At 41.8% G+C, this 15,928-nt stretch overlaps 2 protein-coding genes across 27 annotated transcripts in view; one reads left to right on the top strand and one right to left on the bottom strand.

Moving 5' to 3' along the window:
• The window catches only part of INTS9 (integrator complex subunit 9), a 144,164-nt gene extending 133,939 nt beyond the window's left edge, over positions 1–10,225 (bottom strand). The window contains exon 1 of the mRNA XM_069576706.1: positions 9,895–10,225. Within this exon, the coding sequence (XP_069432807.1) occupies positions 9,895–9,903 (9 nt within the window). The 5' untranslated portion in view covers positions 9,904–10,225. The remainder of the gene's footprint in view (positions 1–9,894) is intronic.
• A 105-nt stretch (positions 10,226–10,330) lies between these two features.
• The window catches only part of HMBOX1 (homeobox containing 1), a 196,863-nt gene continuing 191,265 nt past the window's right edge, over positions 10,331–15,928 (top strand). For 11 of the 26 annotated variants that reach the window (XM_069576724.1, XM_069576727.1, XM_069576730.1 and 8 more), the window contains exon 1: positions 10,390–10,706. The gene's annotated coding sequence lies outside the window, so the exon portion shown is untranslated. Of the gene's footprint in view, positions 10,707–15,928 lie in introns of all 26 variants that reach the window. The other 15 variants (XM_069576721.1, XM_069576723.1, XM_069576731.1 and 12 more) reach the window with 4 other exon arrangements.

Consider the following 15,928-nt stretch of genomic DNA (forward strand, 5'->3'; position numbering starts at 1 on the left):
GGAAATGCTTTCAATTTTTCACCATTGAGGATAATGTTTGCGGCGGGTTTGTCATATTAACTTTTATTATATTGAGGTATGTTCCTTCTATTCCTGCTTTCTGGAGAGCTTTTATCATAAATGGATGTTGAATTTTGTCAAAGGCTTTCTCTGCATCTATTGAGATGATCATATGGCTTGGAGTGTTCATTTTAAAATGAAGCTGCTCTACATACTGATATGAAATGATCTCTAAAATGTATTTCTAACTTAAAGAAAAAGAAACATGCAAAACTAGAGAGGGCAGTATCTTAACTTCCATGTAAAAAACAAAGGGCTGCAAATTACGCAAATGTGTATATTTCCACAGAATCTTTCTGATGTATACACAAGAAACTGACAACTCAGATTGCTCTTGGGGAGAAATATAAAGGTGTTAAGGGATCTTTTTCCTTTTAAAACTTGTGTACAGGCTTTTTTAAATTAAACAAAACGCATGTATTACCTATCTTAAAAAAAAAAAACGAAAAGACGCTCAAAATCACTAAACAGTAGGGAAATGTAAATCAAAACCATAGTGAGATAGTACTTCACATCCGTTGTTATTGTTTAGTTGCTAAGTCATGTCTGACTGACTCTTTGAGACCCCAAGAACTGTAGCCCACCAGGCTCCTCTGTCGGTGGGATTCTCCAGGGAAGAATACTGGAGTGGGTTGCCATTTCCTTCTCCAGGGGGACTTCCTGACCCAGGGATCAAACCCATGTCCCCTGCATTGCAGGCAGATTCTTGACCGCTGAGCCAAGGGGGAGGCTCTGATGGCCCACCCCCTGCAGGATGGCTATTATCTAAACTAAGAGAAAACGACAAGCGTTGGGCAGTTGTGAAGATGCGGAGAAATCAGAGTCTCTGCGCAATGTTGGTGGGAATGCATTCAATAAAATGTGTAGGTACAGACACTATGGGAAACAGCATGCTGCTTCCTCAGAAAGTGAAACTCAGAACTACTGCATGATCCAGCAATTCAACTTCTGGACATACACCCAAAAGATCTGAAAGCTCAGACTTGAATAGATACTTGCACACCCATGTTCACAGCAGCTTTATCCACAACGACCAAAAGCTGGAAACAAGCCAAGTGTCTATCAACAGATGCGTGGATAAACAGTTATGTGGTATTCAACCCTAAAAAGGGAAGAAATTGACACACGCCACAACATGGATGAACCCTGAAGATACGATGCCAAGTAGTGTCTGGAAATGGATGGTGGGGCTGCACGACAGTGTGATTGTGATTGAAGTCACTGAGTTCAGTACAGTCGCTCAGTTGTGTCCGACTCTTTGCGACCCCATGGACTGAAGCACGCCAGGCCTCCCTGTTCATCACCAACTCCTGGAATTCACTCAAACTCATGTCCATTGAGTTGGTGATGCCATCCAACCATCTCATCCTCTGTCATACCCTTCTCCCCCCGCCTTCAACTTTCCCGCATCAGAGTCTTTTCAAAGGAGTCAGTTCTTTGCATCAGGTGGCCAGAGCACTGGAGTTTCCAGCTGAACGGTACACTTAAAAATGGTTAAAATAGTAAATCCTATGTCGTGTGTATTTTATCACAATTAAAAGAAATGTAATGCACAAATAGAAAATCTGAAGAGAACTACAGCAGGTAAAGAAATGGACACAGCTGATTAAAAATCTTCCCAGAAAAGCCCAGGCCCAGATGACTTCACTGATTAAGGCTACCAAGCATTAAAAGAAAAAATAATACCAGTTTTCCACACAAACTCTTTTGGAATACTCATTCTGAGAGAACAATATTACTGATATGAAAGCCAGGCAAAGACATCAAAAAAATACTACAGACCAATTTCTCTCATGAATATATATGTAAAAACCATCAACAAAATATCAGCAAAACAAATTCAGCAACATCAGCAAAGGATTCTACCTCATGATCAACTGGTAATTATGCCTGGAATGCAATACTGATTTAACATTCAAAATTCAACAAAGGTAATATACTATATTAATATAAAAAAGGACAAAAACCGCATGATCCTCTTGATACACACAGGAAAAATATTTGATAAAATTTGAGACCTATTCATGATAAAAATGATCAACCAACTAGGGCTAGAAGGGAACATCCTGAACTTGATAAAGGTATCTTAAAAAAAACAAAAAACAAAAAAAACCCTACAGCTCAGGACTTCCCTGTTGGTCCAGTGGGTAAGAATCTTCCTGCCAAATGCAGGGGATACAGGTTCGATCCCTGGTCCAGGAAGATCCCACATGCCTTGGGGCAACTAAGTCCATGTGTCAGAGCTACTGAGCCAATGCACCCCACAGCCCGTGATCTGCAACGAGAAGCCCGCACACCATGACTAGAGAAAAGCCCGAGCATCCATGGAGACCCAGCACCGCCATAAATAAAAAGCAAAAACCCTACAGCGTCTATCATACTCAGAGGTGAAAGGCTGAACGCTTTCTCCCTAAGACTGGCACCCCCGCTTGCTCCACTTCCATTCAGTATTGTATTGGAGGTTCAGGCCAGTGCAAACAAGCCAGAAAAAGAAATGAAAACATGGAGAAGTCAGAAACAAACACTTCTGCCCACACAGTATTAACAGTCCCAAAGTGGAAACAATCCAAGTACCTATCGACATGGTACATGGATACACAAAATGTGACATGTTCACGTAGAGCGTGACTGAGCAATACATGCTGGAAGTCAGACGCCTAAGACTGTGTATCCCATGACTCAATTCATATGAAATGACCAGAAAGGGCAAACCTACAAGACAGGGCAGACCAGTGGCTGCCTGCGCCTGGAGGTAGTTACGAGGATTGCTAATGGGCTCGAGGGATCTTTCTGGAGTGATGAAAATATTCTAAATTTGGATTGTGGCGGCTGTTGTTGCACAACTTTGTAAATGTACTAAAAGTCACTGCATCGTACCTTTTAAATGTATGAGTTTTGTTGTATGGTAAGGATACCTCAATAAAGCTATCTTAAAAATGTAAAAGAAGGACTTCCCTGGTGGCAGTGTGGATAAAAATCCGCCTGCCAATGCAGGGGACATGGGTTTGATCCCTGGTGCACATGCCTCAGGGCAACTAAGCTCGTGTGCCACAGCTACTGAGCCTGCATGTTGCAACTACTGAAGCCTGAGCATCTAGAGCCTGTACCCTGCAGCAAGAGAGGCCACTGCAATGAGAAGCCTGCACAGGGCAACTAGGGAGTAGCCTCACTCACCACAACTAGAGAAAGCCCATGTGCAGTAACAAATAATAACCATTATTATGAAAAACTTATAAATTAAAAATGCACAAAAGTAACAATTATAATAGCTTTTACATTATTAATACTACTGCTTGTTTACCTGTATTTTCACAGGCTGATTAAAAAAAATGAGAAGACTTACTAAATTAGAGCATCTAATTATGCATTTCTCTATTTTACTGGAAGAGAAAAATACAGAAATAATGTATTCAGGAAAGGCCAATCTTCGCTTAAGCCATAAATCTGACGAATAGATTATGTAAGACCTTTTATTATTCACCTTCCCTGTCCCCTTCACAAGCATGAGTGATGAAAAATAAACTGTACCTTAAGGGCAAAAAGAGTGTTAGTTTTGCAATTTCTATTAAAGAATGGCTTTCTTTAACACCATCTATCTGATTATCTATCCATGAGACAGCCAAAGTTCAAAGTGTGTGTTTTCTATAAATTTAACTGTTTTAGACCCTTCGGGCATTTCCTTCAGATATACGGTCAACTAGGACAATTGAAACTTCCTTATTATTCTCACAGTCAAGTTCCCATCACAGTCAAGTTCCCATCACAGTTCAGTCTTGATCGCTGAGACCCTTGGTGGTCTCAAGCCGACTCCTTTCTCTTACAGTCTTTCCTGTTCCCCTTTATCCTCTCCGTTAGCATTCTTGCCTTTTCTCAGGTTATCTGACAACTCTGACACCTGCCCTTCTGAGTTAGCCCTTCCTGATGCCCCAGCTCCTAGCTTCATGTGACTGGACATCCTCTTCTTTTCTGCGGGGTGTGGGGTCTCCGCTGCCACTGAGGCACGCCTGACCCAGCTGCTTCTCCGATCTGCCAGACCCAATAATACTGTCATAATAATTACTGCTGCCATTCGTCAGTGCTTTCAAAGCAACACCACAGGTTCTTTGAAAAGTTCCTTTTGAGGATTGTTACTAGCCAACAAGTACACACTGCTATATTTAAAATGGATAACCAACAAGGACCTACTGTATAGCACAGGGAACTCTGCTCAACGTCACGTGGCAGCCTGGATGGGAGGGGAGTGAGGGGAGAATGCATACATGTACATGTGTGGCTGAGTCCCTTCGCTGTTCACCTAAATTAATCGGCTGTTTTGTTGTTTAGTTACCAAACTGTGTATGACTCTTTGTGACCCCATGGAATTAGCTTGCCAGGCTCCTCTGTCCGTGGGATTCTCCAGGAAATACTGGAGTGGGTTGCCATTTCCTTCTCCAGGGGATTTTCTGGACCCAGGGATCGAACAAGGGTCTCCTGCTATACTCCAGTGTAAAATTAAAAGTTAAAAAAAAAAAAAAAGATTCTTACGGCACCACCTTTTTATCTGAAGAGATCTGACACGCTTTCCCACGTCCATACATCACTACTGTAAGGACGTTTTACTAAATGCGGCTCAGTCTAAGAGACAAGAGGATGTGAGAACTCATAAAGGAGACAGTTACATTAGTTAAGACATATAGTTAAAGAAACAGATGATCTACTTGGCAAGGGTGGGGAAATATATTCTCATACACTACTGGTACAATGGTTAAGCCAAAGAGGGTAAGTTGGCCATGTCTGTTACAATATTAAGGAGGAATCCTCTAGGATACCATTAAGTACATTTTTGGGGGGCAACACAGAATGAGATGGTTGGATTGCATCACTGAATCAATGCACATGAGTTCAAGCAAACTCTGGGAGCTGGTAAAGGACAGGGAAGCCTGGCATGCAGCAGTCAATGGGGTCATAAAGAGTCAGACATGACTTAGTGACTGAACACCAACAACATTTAAATTTAAAAAGTACTTGAGGGACCTCCCTGGTGGTCCAGCGGTTAAAAATCTGCCTTGCAATGCAGAGGACACAGGTGTGAATCCTGCTCAGGGAGCCAAGGCCCCATTTGCCCAGGAGCAACTAAGCCTACTGCTGCAACTACACTCTGGAGCCCAAACACTGCAACTAGGGAATCCGTGCACTGCAATGAAAGATCCAGCCTGATGCAAGAAGATGCTGTGAGTCACAACTAAGACCCAACACTCCAAATAAATACATACGTATTAAAAAAAAAGAAATCTACTGAAGTCAGGGCCCAGTGACATCTCTCCATCAGAAAGTTCACTGTAATACTGTCGAACTGCACAGTGGGCCTGCTAGACTTTATTTCCCATAAAGGCAGAGAGTAAATCTGTTTTCTCCACTGGAACATACGCATTACCTTAAGCAATGCCTAGCACAGAGAAGGCAGGTGTTCAGGACGATCTGGTGAATGAATAAATGAGTGATGATGACTGAAGGGCAGTTTCTGCCTGGACCTCTGTTGGTATTTGGTAAGCCAGGAGCGAACTTTCCATTTGGAATGCTGGTTCCGTGGCCATGCTGCACTCTGGGTCCTAGACCTTCAAGCACCCTTTGCCGATTGTCACAGCAAGTGGCAGAGGAATCTGAGTACCCAGAGCAAACCAGCTACAAAACAAACGTGTGACTACAGTTAAAAGCAGCAGCAATGCTGTCATGCTTGTATTGTATGTCAGATTGTGTGTGTGCTCAGTCGTGTCCGACTCTTTGCAACTCCATGGGCTGCAGCCCACCAGGCTCCTCTGTCCATGGGATTCTCCAGGCAAGAACACTGGAGTGGGGTGCCATTTCTTTCTCCAGGAGATCTTCCTGACCAGGGATGGAACCGGGTCTCCTGGATTGGCAGGTCGATTCTTTACTATCTGAACCACCAGGGAAGCCCTATTACATTACACAAATATAAAATTTTCCTTTTAATTCATTACTCACCTTGCTGCTGCTGCTAAGTCCCTTCAGTCGTGGCCGACTCTGTGCAACCCCATAGACGGCAGCCCACCAGGCTCCCCCGTCCCTGGGATTCTCCAGGCAAGAACACTGGAGTGGGTTGCCATTTCCTTCTCCATTGTGTGAAAGTGAAAAGTGAAAGTGAAGTTGCTCAGTTGCGTCAGACTCGTAGTGACCCCATGGACTGCAGCCTACCAGGCTCCTCCGTCCATGGGATTCTCCAGGCAAGAGTACTGGAGTGGCTTGCTATTGCCTTCTCCATACTCACCTTGGTGTATATATATTTTTTTTGCCTTAAGCATAAAAGGTTTAATCTTCAGAGTCACCATCAGGACTTAGAAATGCCCGAGAGTAAAATACCCAGTTTAATCCCAGAGCACAACTGAACAGTGGTCCGGCCTTATGTCAGTTTTCAGAGCTCGAGGAAAACATTCTAAGGAGAAAAAAACCCTATCATACTGAGGTGGTGATAGAAAGAGCCTTTTGAAAGCTAGAAATGACATTACACCATAGAGACACACGAGGGCGCTCTAATCAACTAGCAAAGAGAAACACAGAGCTAGTGAAACCAGGTTGACATTTTAATAATTGTACTGAAACAGGTGAATTAAGTCCTGGTAAAATTATGTTTGTTATTTACAGCAAGCCATCTTCTGTTCCTGATCCAAAGTTTGAGAAGCCAAAAGGATTTTGCAAGTCTTAAAACTGCAGGAAGAATCCACTGCTCTCAGATCCAAGGTAAGGATTAAGCACATCCCTTCCCAAAGGGATATGCTTAAAGGGATGTGTTTTTTAAATTGACCTTGAGGCAGGATTTGCCCCTTTCAAGCCAGTATTTTCTTTCAAATCTACAATTCCACTTGGTGCTTTACCTGTCCTCAGCTGAATGAATCCATTTCTTTGCTCCATCTGCTTTCTTAAGAAAACTGGAGAGTTACAAGTTTGCACCTGTCCATCCCCGCCCAAAGCCAGTAATAATGAAACAGCATTTTGTAAAAAAGGAGCCCAGACCGCTGAAGAAAGTAACTCACGGCCTTATTGAGGTTTTAAATTCATAAATACAACTACAGCATATAATTTTCTCCATCAAATTCAGAGTATAGCATAGAACGAGCGTTTAAGTGACCTTTCTTTCAGATCTTTAACAAGAGAGCAACGGAACTGCAGAAAGTCCTGGATTCTGAGGCAATCAGGCTCATTTCACTAAGGATTATCAGTCATCTTAAAATCACATTCAAACTTTAGTCTCAGCAAAATTACAAATAATTCCATGTCATTGATCCTTGGGGTCAAATTCAATAGTTAAAATGCAAAGTATTAAAACTTTGAATGCCACGGGTATACTGTGGTTGTATAATACATTGTTATTGACTGAATAAACTAGAGGATTCTCTCCAGCTCTGGAACTATCTACAGGAAGTGTGACAAATGATTTATTTTTGAACCGCTAGTTAGTTATTTTATTCACTTTAACATTCATCTATTTGAATGACTAAATTCCTGGCCATGATGTTTCAAACTTGATTTCTGTCAATGAATTTGGTTTTTTTTTGCGGGGGGGGGGGGGGGAGGGGGCTCCCAAAGTCTTTTGTTAAAGACCCGGTGAGTTCAATTTTCTATGCTTTGCTGAATTTGGCCATCAGGGTATACCCAATCAGGTTCAATCGATACTAAAAGGAGAATAGGCTCTAAAATGTGCTAGAGGATATGTTTCTAATTTTCCTGTTCTTTTCAAAATTGTCCTGATTAACTGAAGATGAATTTTCCTCAAAAAAAGTTGCCTGATATTACAAAGAAAAAATGAAAGTGTTAGTCACTCTCAGTCATGTCCAAATCTTTGCAATCTCATGGACTGTAGCCCACCAGGCTCCTCTACCCATGGAATTTTCCAGGCAAGAATACTGGAGTGGGTTGCCATCTCCTATTCCCAGGGGATCTTCCTGACCCAGGCACCGAACCCGCATCTCGAGTTGCCCGCACTGGCAGGTGGATTCTTCATTACTAGCACTACCTGGAAAGCCCAACTGTATGGGAGGCAGGACAAAAAAGAAGTCTAACTTGCTGTCAGTGTTTCTGAAACCACTTTGCTGTGTTGAAAGATACTCCTGTATTATAAATCATCAAGTACCAAATGAGTTTTAGTTATTAGGTGGATGAACAATAAAGAGGGAAGGAGTATAGATAGAACAATCCCTCTTCCTCTGAGGCATTTTATGGTTCTTAAAGGAAAAAAAATGTTCCTACTTTTTCCACGTTTTCACATCTCTAAATAAAGTAAGCAGGAGAATTTTATAAGCAAACCAAAGTATATGTACATTAAACCCTGGCTCTGATACAATCAGCAAATGAGTTGTTATAGGAAAAAACCTGCTTCCCACTTGCCTGCCTTCGCACCACACACATCAACCATGATTTATCTTTTATTGACGACACCTGGTCTGTGTTTCAACCATTCAGGTGCCAAGCTCTTTGGCTTCTCTCAGCTGAACCCTCTTCAAGGAAGGCCCCAGCGCACTTGACCTTCTTATCAGTTCAAGAACTACCTTTCCAAAGGAGCTGTATCTGACTCCCCCACATACCCCCTGTATCCTCTCAATCAGCAAACCCTAAACATGATGACTCCTTTCACCCAGATGGAGGTGAATTATAACTTTTTCATTACTTTGTATCTTCTTCATTAGATTGCATGCTTCTTTAGGACAAGGGTGGTGATTTTCAATTCTGCATTTTGAAATGTTTGGAAAACTGACCCCAAAGCAAATTGACACTCTCAAGGTCTACTGATCTGTGTGCCCTTCTAATAGAAACAGCTTTAGATAGAGACAGTTTTGGAATTGAATCCACCTTTCTTATGTTCTCTGCCATCTCAAAGAACAGCTGACACTGTGCAGAATATATATGCCTGTACCGTGTGTGGGTACATACACACGTACTTTTCAAAAGCATGCTCAAATAATTAAGAGAAACCTTTTGTTTTTCCTCAGAAACTTCAGAAAGTAAAGCCTGACAATACCTGGCTGCAGGAACATGACTTTTAAAGCCTGAGAAACAGCATCTCACACCTTCTCTACTCAAATTATGCTATTACTAATTCCAATTAATTAGTTGGAGTAAGTTAGTTAAATCTGTGCACACTGAGAATTAAATGGCTCAAAACAAAAGCCTGAACAGCCTTCCTATAAGCCAAGCGTTTCAGTTTTGTGATACAGAACTTTTCCAGGTATCCTGGCATGCTCCATATAACCATAGCTCACGCAGTCCCTACAGCTCTAGACTGTAACGCCAGTTAACACTTCCTCTCAGCCCATCTTATACAGAATTTAAGACTCAAACCATCCAAGATCACACTCTGACTTCGACCTCCTTTGAATGATCAAGGGAAGTTAGGGGTCTATAACAGAGAATTAAATAAGAGATTAAGATCCGCCTAGAATTTTCTAAACTCTGTTCATGTTACCAAACCTTCTCAACAACTGTAAAAAGGAACGCTTCAAGTATCAATCCCGTGGAAAGAAGTGTACCAATTATAACACTCACGTGGCAGGCGGGAAACAAATCAAACCTGGTTCATAAAGTCCAACCTTGGTTCGTTTGTGAAGAAAGGTGACAAGATTCAATCTCTTATCTAATCAAAAGGGCCGCGCCAAGGGATGAATTGCATCTAGCAGTTGTGAAGGGTCTGCGTTGGAAGTCAAACTCAACAACAAACATCAGCTTTCCTTGGTTCACTCCACCTTCTAGTTTCCTGCCACCCCTCGTCCGCGACGGTTCCCTACCCAAGGTGGAAACGACGAATTCCAAAAGGATATGCCCTCCGATCTAAGAGCAGAGACTCACCAGTTTCATGCTGGACTTTTGGCTGGTAAGGAGCAGTTCCTCGACTTCTCAAACCCAGAAAGCGTCTTCCGGTTCAATCTCCACCACGGGCCCGCCGAGAGCATCGCGGGACATGCAGTCTTTTTTCCCCCTTCGCTCCTTCCCGGTGCATCATGGGAAATGTAGTCATCTCTCCGTGCATCATGGGAACCGTGGTCATCTTTCCTTTTCCTCTCCTCTTAGAACGCCTCCTTCCGTCAGCTCAAATTCATCCGCGCCGCCAATTCATCCTGCCTCTTCACCCCAGCATGATATCATGTCCCTCATCTGGGCCCAGAATCCATGGTATGCTGGGATGTGTAGTCCCTACGGCTCTGGCGCCCCTTTCCCCTCCTCCCTGTGGGAAGGCGCACTGGCGCGGTACTTGCCGGGAGCTGTAGTTCCTTGGGGCCTCGGGACGCAGAGTCCCGCACCTTTACTCAAGGGAGACAAAAACTACAACTCCCAGGGCCGCCCGGTGGCAGCAGGTGGGAGCGGGGCTGTTGATATCAATATGGCGGTTGTCAGCCAGACAAAGACAGTCAGTCTGATGTGATTGAGACAAGGGAGGTTTTTCAGGGGGAGACTGGGAGATAGGGGCCTCCCCTCCCCCTTCTCCTCTTCCTGCGCCGGCCTCAACCCCTCCCCAGACCCCTCCCGACGGGCGCCCCACGCGGAAGACACCCCTCCCCCTCCCGCTTTCCCCTCCTCCCTACCTCAGACCTCAGCCCTTCGTACCGGGACGTTGGGGAGGGGGCTGTGCCGGGCGGAGAGAACTCAGCAAGCATTCTGAGGTGAGTCGAGTGGTTTGGAAGCCTCAAGTCTCTCCAGTCTCTTTCCTCACTTCTTTCTCTTCACTTTTTTTTTGGGGGGGGGCGGTGTTGGGGGGAGTAAGTGAGTGGACTGGGGATGAGTGTCTTAAGCGGCCCAACTGAGAGGTAGGAGGAAGCGTGGGGTTTCGCGGGGGTGACCCGAACGCAGGGTCTGGGGTGGGGCAGTTTGTGGGGGCAGTAATTGAAAGGCGTCGGGTGCTCCCAACTCTTTTCCCCTGGTTGCCTCCCCAGTGGGCGGAAGGTTTGAATCCTGGAGGTGGGGTCTCCAGTTTGGAGTTTGGGAAACTGTGAGGAGAATTTGAGGTGCGTGGGTTTGTTTGGGGTGCAGAGCTGTGTTTGAAACTGGGTGACGTGCACTCGGGCGATGGGTTAGCCTTGAATAAATGTCTCAGGAGAGGAAGTTCGAGAGCCGGAGTCGGAGCTGTTAGCTGGGCCTGGGCGGAGAGGCGTGCGCGAGGTGCGGCTCCGGGACCTCTGGGCTAGCGGAGCGGCGCGGGGTGGCCTCGGGGAGCAACTCGTTTGTGTCCCATCGGCGGCTCACACTCCTCCCCGTCTCCTGGGACCAGCTCCACCGCAAACTCAGGGCAGGCGTCTCGGAGAGATGAGGTGCGGTGGAGATGGCTTTTTGCATCCTTAAGTCGGTAGCTAGGTGGGAAAGGAAGAGTGTTCTTAATATTTTATTCCGGAACCGTGTTTTGGTTACACTATTGGGGCTACTTGGAAAGGAGTCCTCCACCCATCCTCACCCCGAAACAGTAGGTCTCCTTGGTCGTCTTCGCCTTCCATAGATGAAACATTACTTAAGATTCGGGGGCGGAGGGGTGGGGGTCGGGAGTGCCCACTTCTGTACGCGACCCTGTGTGTCTGCTGAAGACACGGAATGACTGTTGTGTATCCTGTGGTTGGGTGACTTATTTTCGTAGTAGGAAAAACTGTTGGAAATTGTTGAGGGGGGTGCGTGGGGACTCGCTAAAAGGCGCAGCTTGTATTTTTCTTCTACCCCACCCTGTTCTGTCTCGCATTTGGCTGAAAGCTGGTATGGAAGCGAGAGGAAACATTGGGTGAGTGAAGGGGAGAATGCAGTTGGCATTACAAATACTATACTATGTAAAGTTGAATGATGGTTTAGAGTGATTACCGTTTTTATTTACCCTGAAGCTTTAAAAATCTTACGTATCATGTAGGGTAGAGTGATGTAACTAGTTAATTTCTGTGGGATCCTGCAGGTGTAGAAACCTCTGCCATCTCTCTCTCTCTGCCTGCCTGCCTGCTCTCCCTCCCTCTCTTCCGTGCTTCGTTTCTGTTCTGGCATGGTACATTTCTCTTCTTTGATGGACATGCTGCCTCCTATGCCTGTTTCTTTAGTTGGTTCTATGTGGTTGTGCTTTTAGTGGTTTTGCTGTAAGATGCATCTTTCGATGAAGAGGACCTGCATTTGGTTTTAATTTGCATTTATTTCGCAGGTAATTATCACATCAAGATTGTAGTGCTTTGCGTTAAACTTATTTTAAAATTGCACAGCTGAGTTAGATCTAGTTGAATTAAGTGTGTAAGTTGAGGTTGGGAAATTTGAATTCTGATTTTTTTTTCCCCCGAATTTCAATTGGAGTTACAAAGGGAAGAGGATTGCAACATCTCTTGTTTCTCACAGTCTTTAATATTTAAAAACATTACACTAGAAGAATTAACATAATATAATTTGTACTTCATTCACCCGGAAATGTAAGTTTTTCAATAACCATTCTTTTGTCATATATTTTTAGTATAATGGACTTTTAAATAAATCGGCATAATTTGTCTTTTCGACTGCTGAGAATTTAATGTATTTACATATTTGGCTTATCAATTCTTGAACCTATCAGTAAAGGACCTTAGATACTCTAAAAACTGGAAGCTACACGGTGTGTAATTATATGGTATGTTTTATAACCTGTGATTTGAAATTTCTGTGGTTGGTCATTTACACGGATAAGCTGACTTATAAGTATGAGGTAGCATATTTATTTAGATTGACCTGAATAGAAAAAAAGATTATTTTTTTTCTAAATCTCAAACTTAGGATATACAATGTGTTGATACAAAGCTGAGGTTTTAGTTTGTTATTAACTAGAATTTCCAGAATTATTTGTTTTAATCTTATATTTTAGCCTGAAATATTACCTTTGCAAAAAATAGGAGAAATATCCTATATAACTCCATATAACAGTGTTTTTCTGCTGAAAGATATTCTACTAAACAGTGTTTTTAAGTGTTCAATGATTATTTTATAAATATAAAAGCTAAAATGTTTGTTTAGAGTTGGAAAACTTTGAAATATAAGAATATATTCCCCCTACCCTCACTTCAGATTTTGTTTTATTCTATGGAAATGCAAAGTTACTTACTGAGAAAAGCATTCATTAAACTTTTTCTGACTAGTGGTTTGGTTGAAGCCAAATATATTCCTTGCAATGGATGGGGTGATTCTGTTGCATTTCAGGCACTGAGCAGTAAAATGATGTAAAGCCTTTACTGCAGGTTAAAGCATAAAACATTCTCAGCATGTGGAAGTCATATGGTTTATGAAAAAAGTAGAAAATCAGGGCATTGGTCCCTGTCCAGCTTAAAATTTCATCCAGTAACTGTGAAAGAGACACATTTATTTAATATGATTGCTTCTAAAAATGTTGCCTGTATAATGAGAAGTTGAAAATTCAAACTGTTTTTAACCAATCTGTTGCTAGTTTACTGTACAGCGTGCTGTGAATACTGTGGTTGCAAATGTGCACCAAGGAGCCTTTAGGGGTCAGCTTTATCTCAGTGTCTCTAGTGAGGCTTCATTTTTCACTGCTGTCTGAATAAATTTCAGTCTTCTTAGCACAGATCTTAGTTGAAGCATCTAATAGAAACTTAGTAGCTCAGTATTGGTAAGTTACAAATATATTGCAACAAACCTTTCCTTGTTTCATGGTTTGAAAAAAGAAGAAGTAACCAGTTTATGGCAGTTTTTGTAGCAAGTATTGATTGGATGGCATTTCTTGTTCCTGAAGATGTTAAATACACTGTTCCTTTTGTCCATTTTGGACCTTTTGATTATTACAGTGAGTCCATCCCACTTTTAATGTTTCCGGTGGTCTCTGTGTTTCCTGTAAAACCATGTTTGCTTTTTCTCTTCATTTCTTTGCAGTTCTTCTGGTATTTTTGTATGCAGATCTTTAAACTTGACTTATTTTTCTTGAGTATTAGAAATTTATCCTAGGATGTCACGTTTCATAAGTGAAAATTGGTATACTCCTCAACTTTTAAAAAAGGTTAACATTTATAGATAAACTTTAACAAGCCCAATGCAAGTGTGCTGGATTTTTTCGTTTTGTGTATCTGTTTTATTTAGGGTTTTTTTTTTTTTACTTCCAGGTTTAATTTTATAGCTCCCTTTGCTGTTTGGCTAGATTATTCTTTTAACTGTTGGCATTTACTTCTCAATTTACTAGAACTTTATAAAAAAGCTCTTTGAGTGGAAATCACAGCTTGTCTGTAGTGTCATATATGTACATTCAGGTATATAAATCACAGCTTGTATGAAGTGTCATATATGTACATTCACATATATGAAGCAACTTTATGTTTGTTTTTGTATGAAATTGGTATATACCTATCAGACATACAACCCATAAAAAAGAAATCTGAACCACAAGTAATAAGAAGCTTTAAAAACTCAAGCTTGAAATCAGAGTTTGCACCACCACATTATAGAAGTTATGGAGATTTTTAGTATTACTGCAAATCGTGATTTTTGCGGATTCTACCAAAGTCTGCATCTTTCCAAAAGAAAGCTAGTGGTATTGAAAATTTTCTCAAAATAATATTAAGTAATATGTGATTAAATTCCTGGATGCAGCACCCCCCTCTCCCCGCCATCCCATTATTTACTGGTCTTAGGTATCATCCTAAGTAAAAAATACAAAGATTTTTTTTCTGAGTGATTCAGTCATGTAAAACTTTTAGAGTGAGCCTATTTAAATATGACCCAATGTTTTAGATAACTTGTTTTTGTTGATCTTAGATGAAATGAATTGGAAATTGACTAACATTGTTTTGGACACTTTCCAAGAGCATTTAGTTACTGGAAGGGCCTGGCTTTAGTGTTGTTTTTACCTTACAGTGGTAATAAGGTTGAAGTTATAGTAAGTTTTTTCAGTACATTTTTTTCATTGTATGTTATAGTACATTTGTACATTATAGTACATTTTTTCAAAATGTAATATTTTACAGATCCTTGACTTAGACTATAAAAATAGTGGGGTTTTTTTTTTTGTTTTGTTTATTTGCATTTATAGACAGAAGAGAAAAAATATAATTGATTTAACTTGGAAGTTATGAGTTGTTTTACTTTTTTTGAATCTCAGGAGTTGTCTGCAGGCCCCTTCTAAGTGATAAAATGATACTGATCCATTTAAAGGGTGTTTAGATTTTCCTTAAATTTAGAGTGCTAAATATAAGAATGTTTGCTAAATCTCACATACTCTGTAGCTTCTCTGTCCATGTTCAGTGATGGTCTGCATGTGGTTTTATGGCTGTCTTTACTGTCTGCGTATTAAACAATTAGTGTTAAGTTGCCGGGTGGCAGTAATTTTAAGTTATATAGTTAAATTTTTAAAAGAGGATAAAGTCAGATGCTGTGCTGTTGTTGAGAAGAGGATGATTTAATACTAAACCTTTCTGCTTTAAGATTTTGGTAAAGTAACAGGATCATGAAAATGTGCAGCTTTTGGTTTGGGCCTGGTCAGTGAAGGCTTAGACTCATCCTCACTCTCCCTTTTCCAATCATGAAGTCAGGCTAAATTTTTCTCCTTTGTATCTGTCTATTCACTTGTTTTCATTCTGTTGCTATTCCATTAATTCAGGTCTTCGTCCTTTCTGTCTTTCCACATCCCTCTCTTAACTCAGCTTCAGGTTTCCGGTTTTTTGTGTTTTTTTTTTTTTCTTTCATCTTTATACACTCCCACCTGAGAAATCTTGCTAAAAGAAAATGTGAATTTGCTTGTTAGTCATACTTGGCTCTGAGAAGGCAATGGCACCCCCACTCCAGTACTCTTGCCTGGAAAATCCCGTGGACGGAGGAGCCTGGTAGGCTGCAGTCCATGGGGTCGCTAAGAGTCGGACACAACTGTGCAACTTCACTTTTACTTTTCACTTTCATGCAT

Source organism: Ovis canadensis, chromosome 2 (assembly GCF_042477335.2).
Source record: "Ovis canadensis isolate MfBH-ARS-UI-01 breed Bighorn chromosome 2, ARS-UI_OviCan_v2, whole genome shotgun sequence".
NCBI classification, from domain to species: domain Eukaryota; kingdom Metazoa; phylum Chordata; class Mammalia; order Artiodactyla; family Bovidae; genus Ovis; species Ovis canadensis.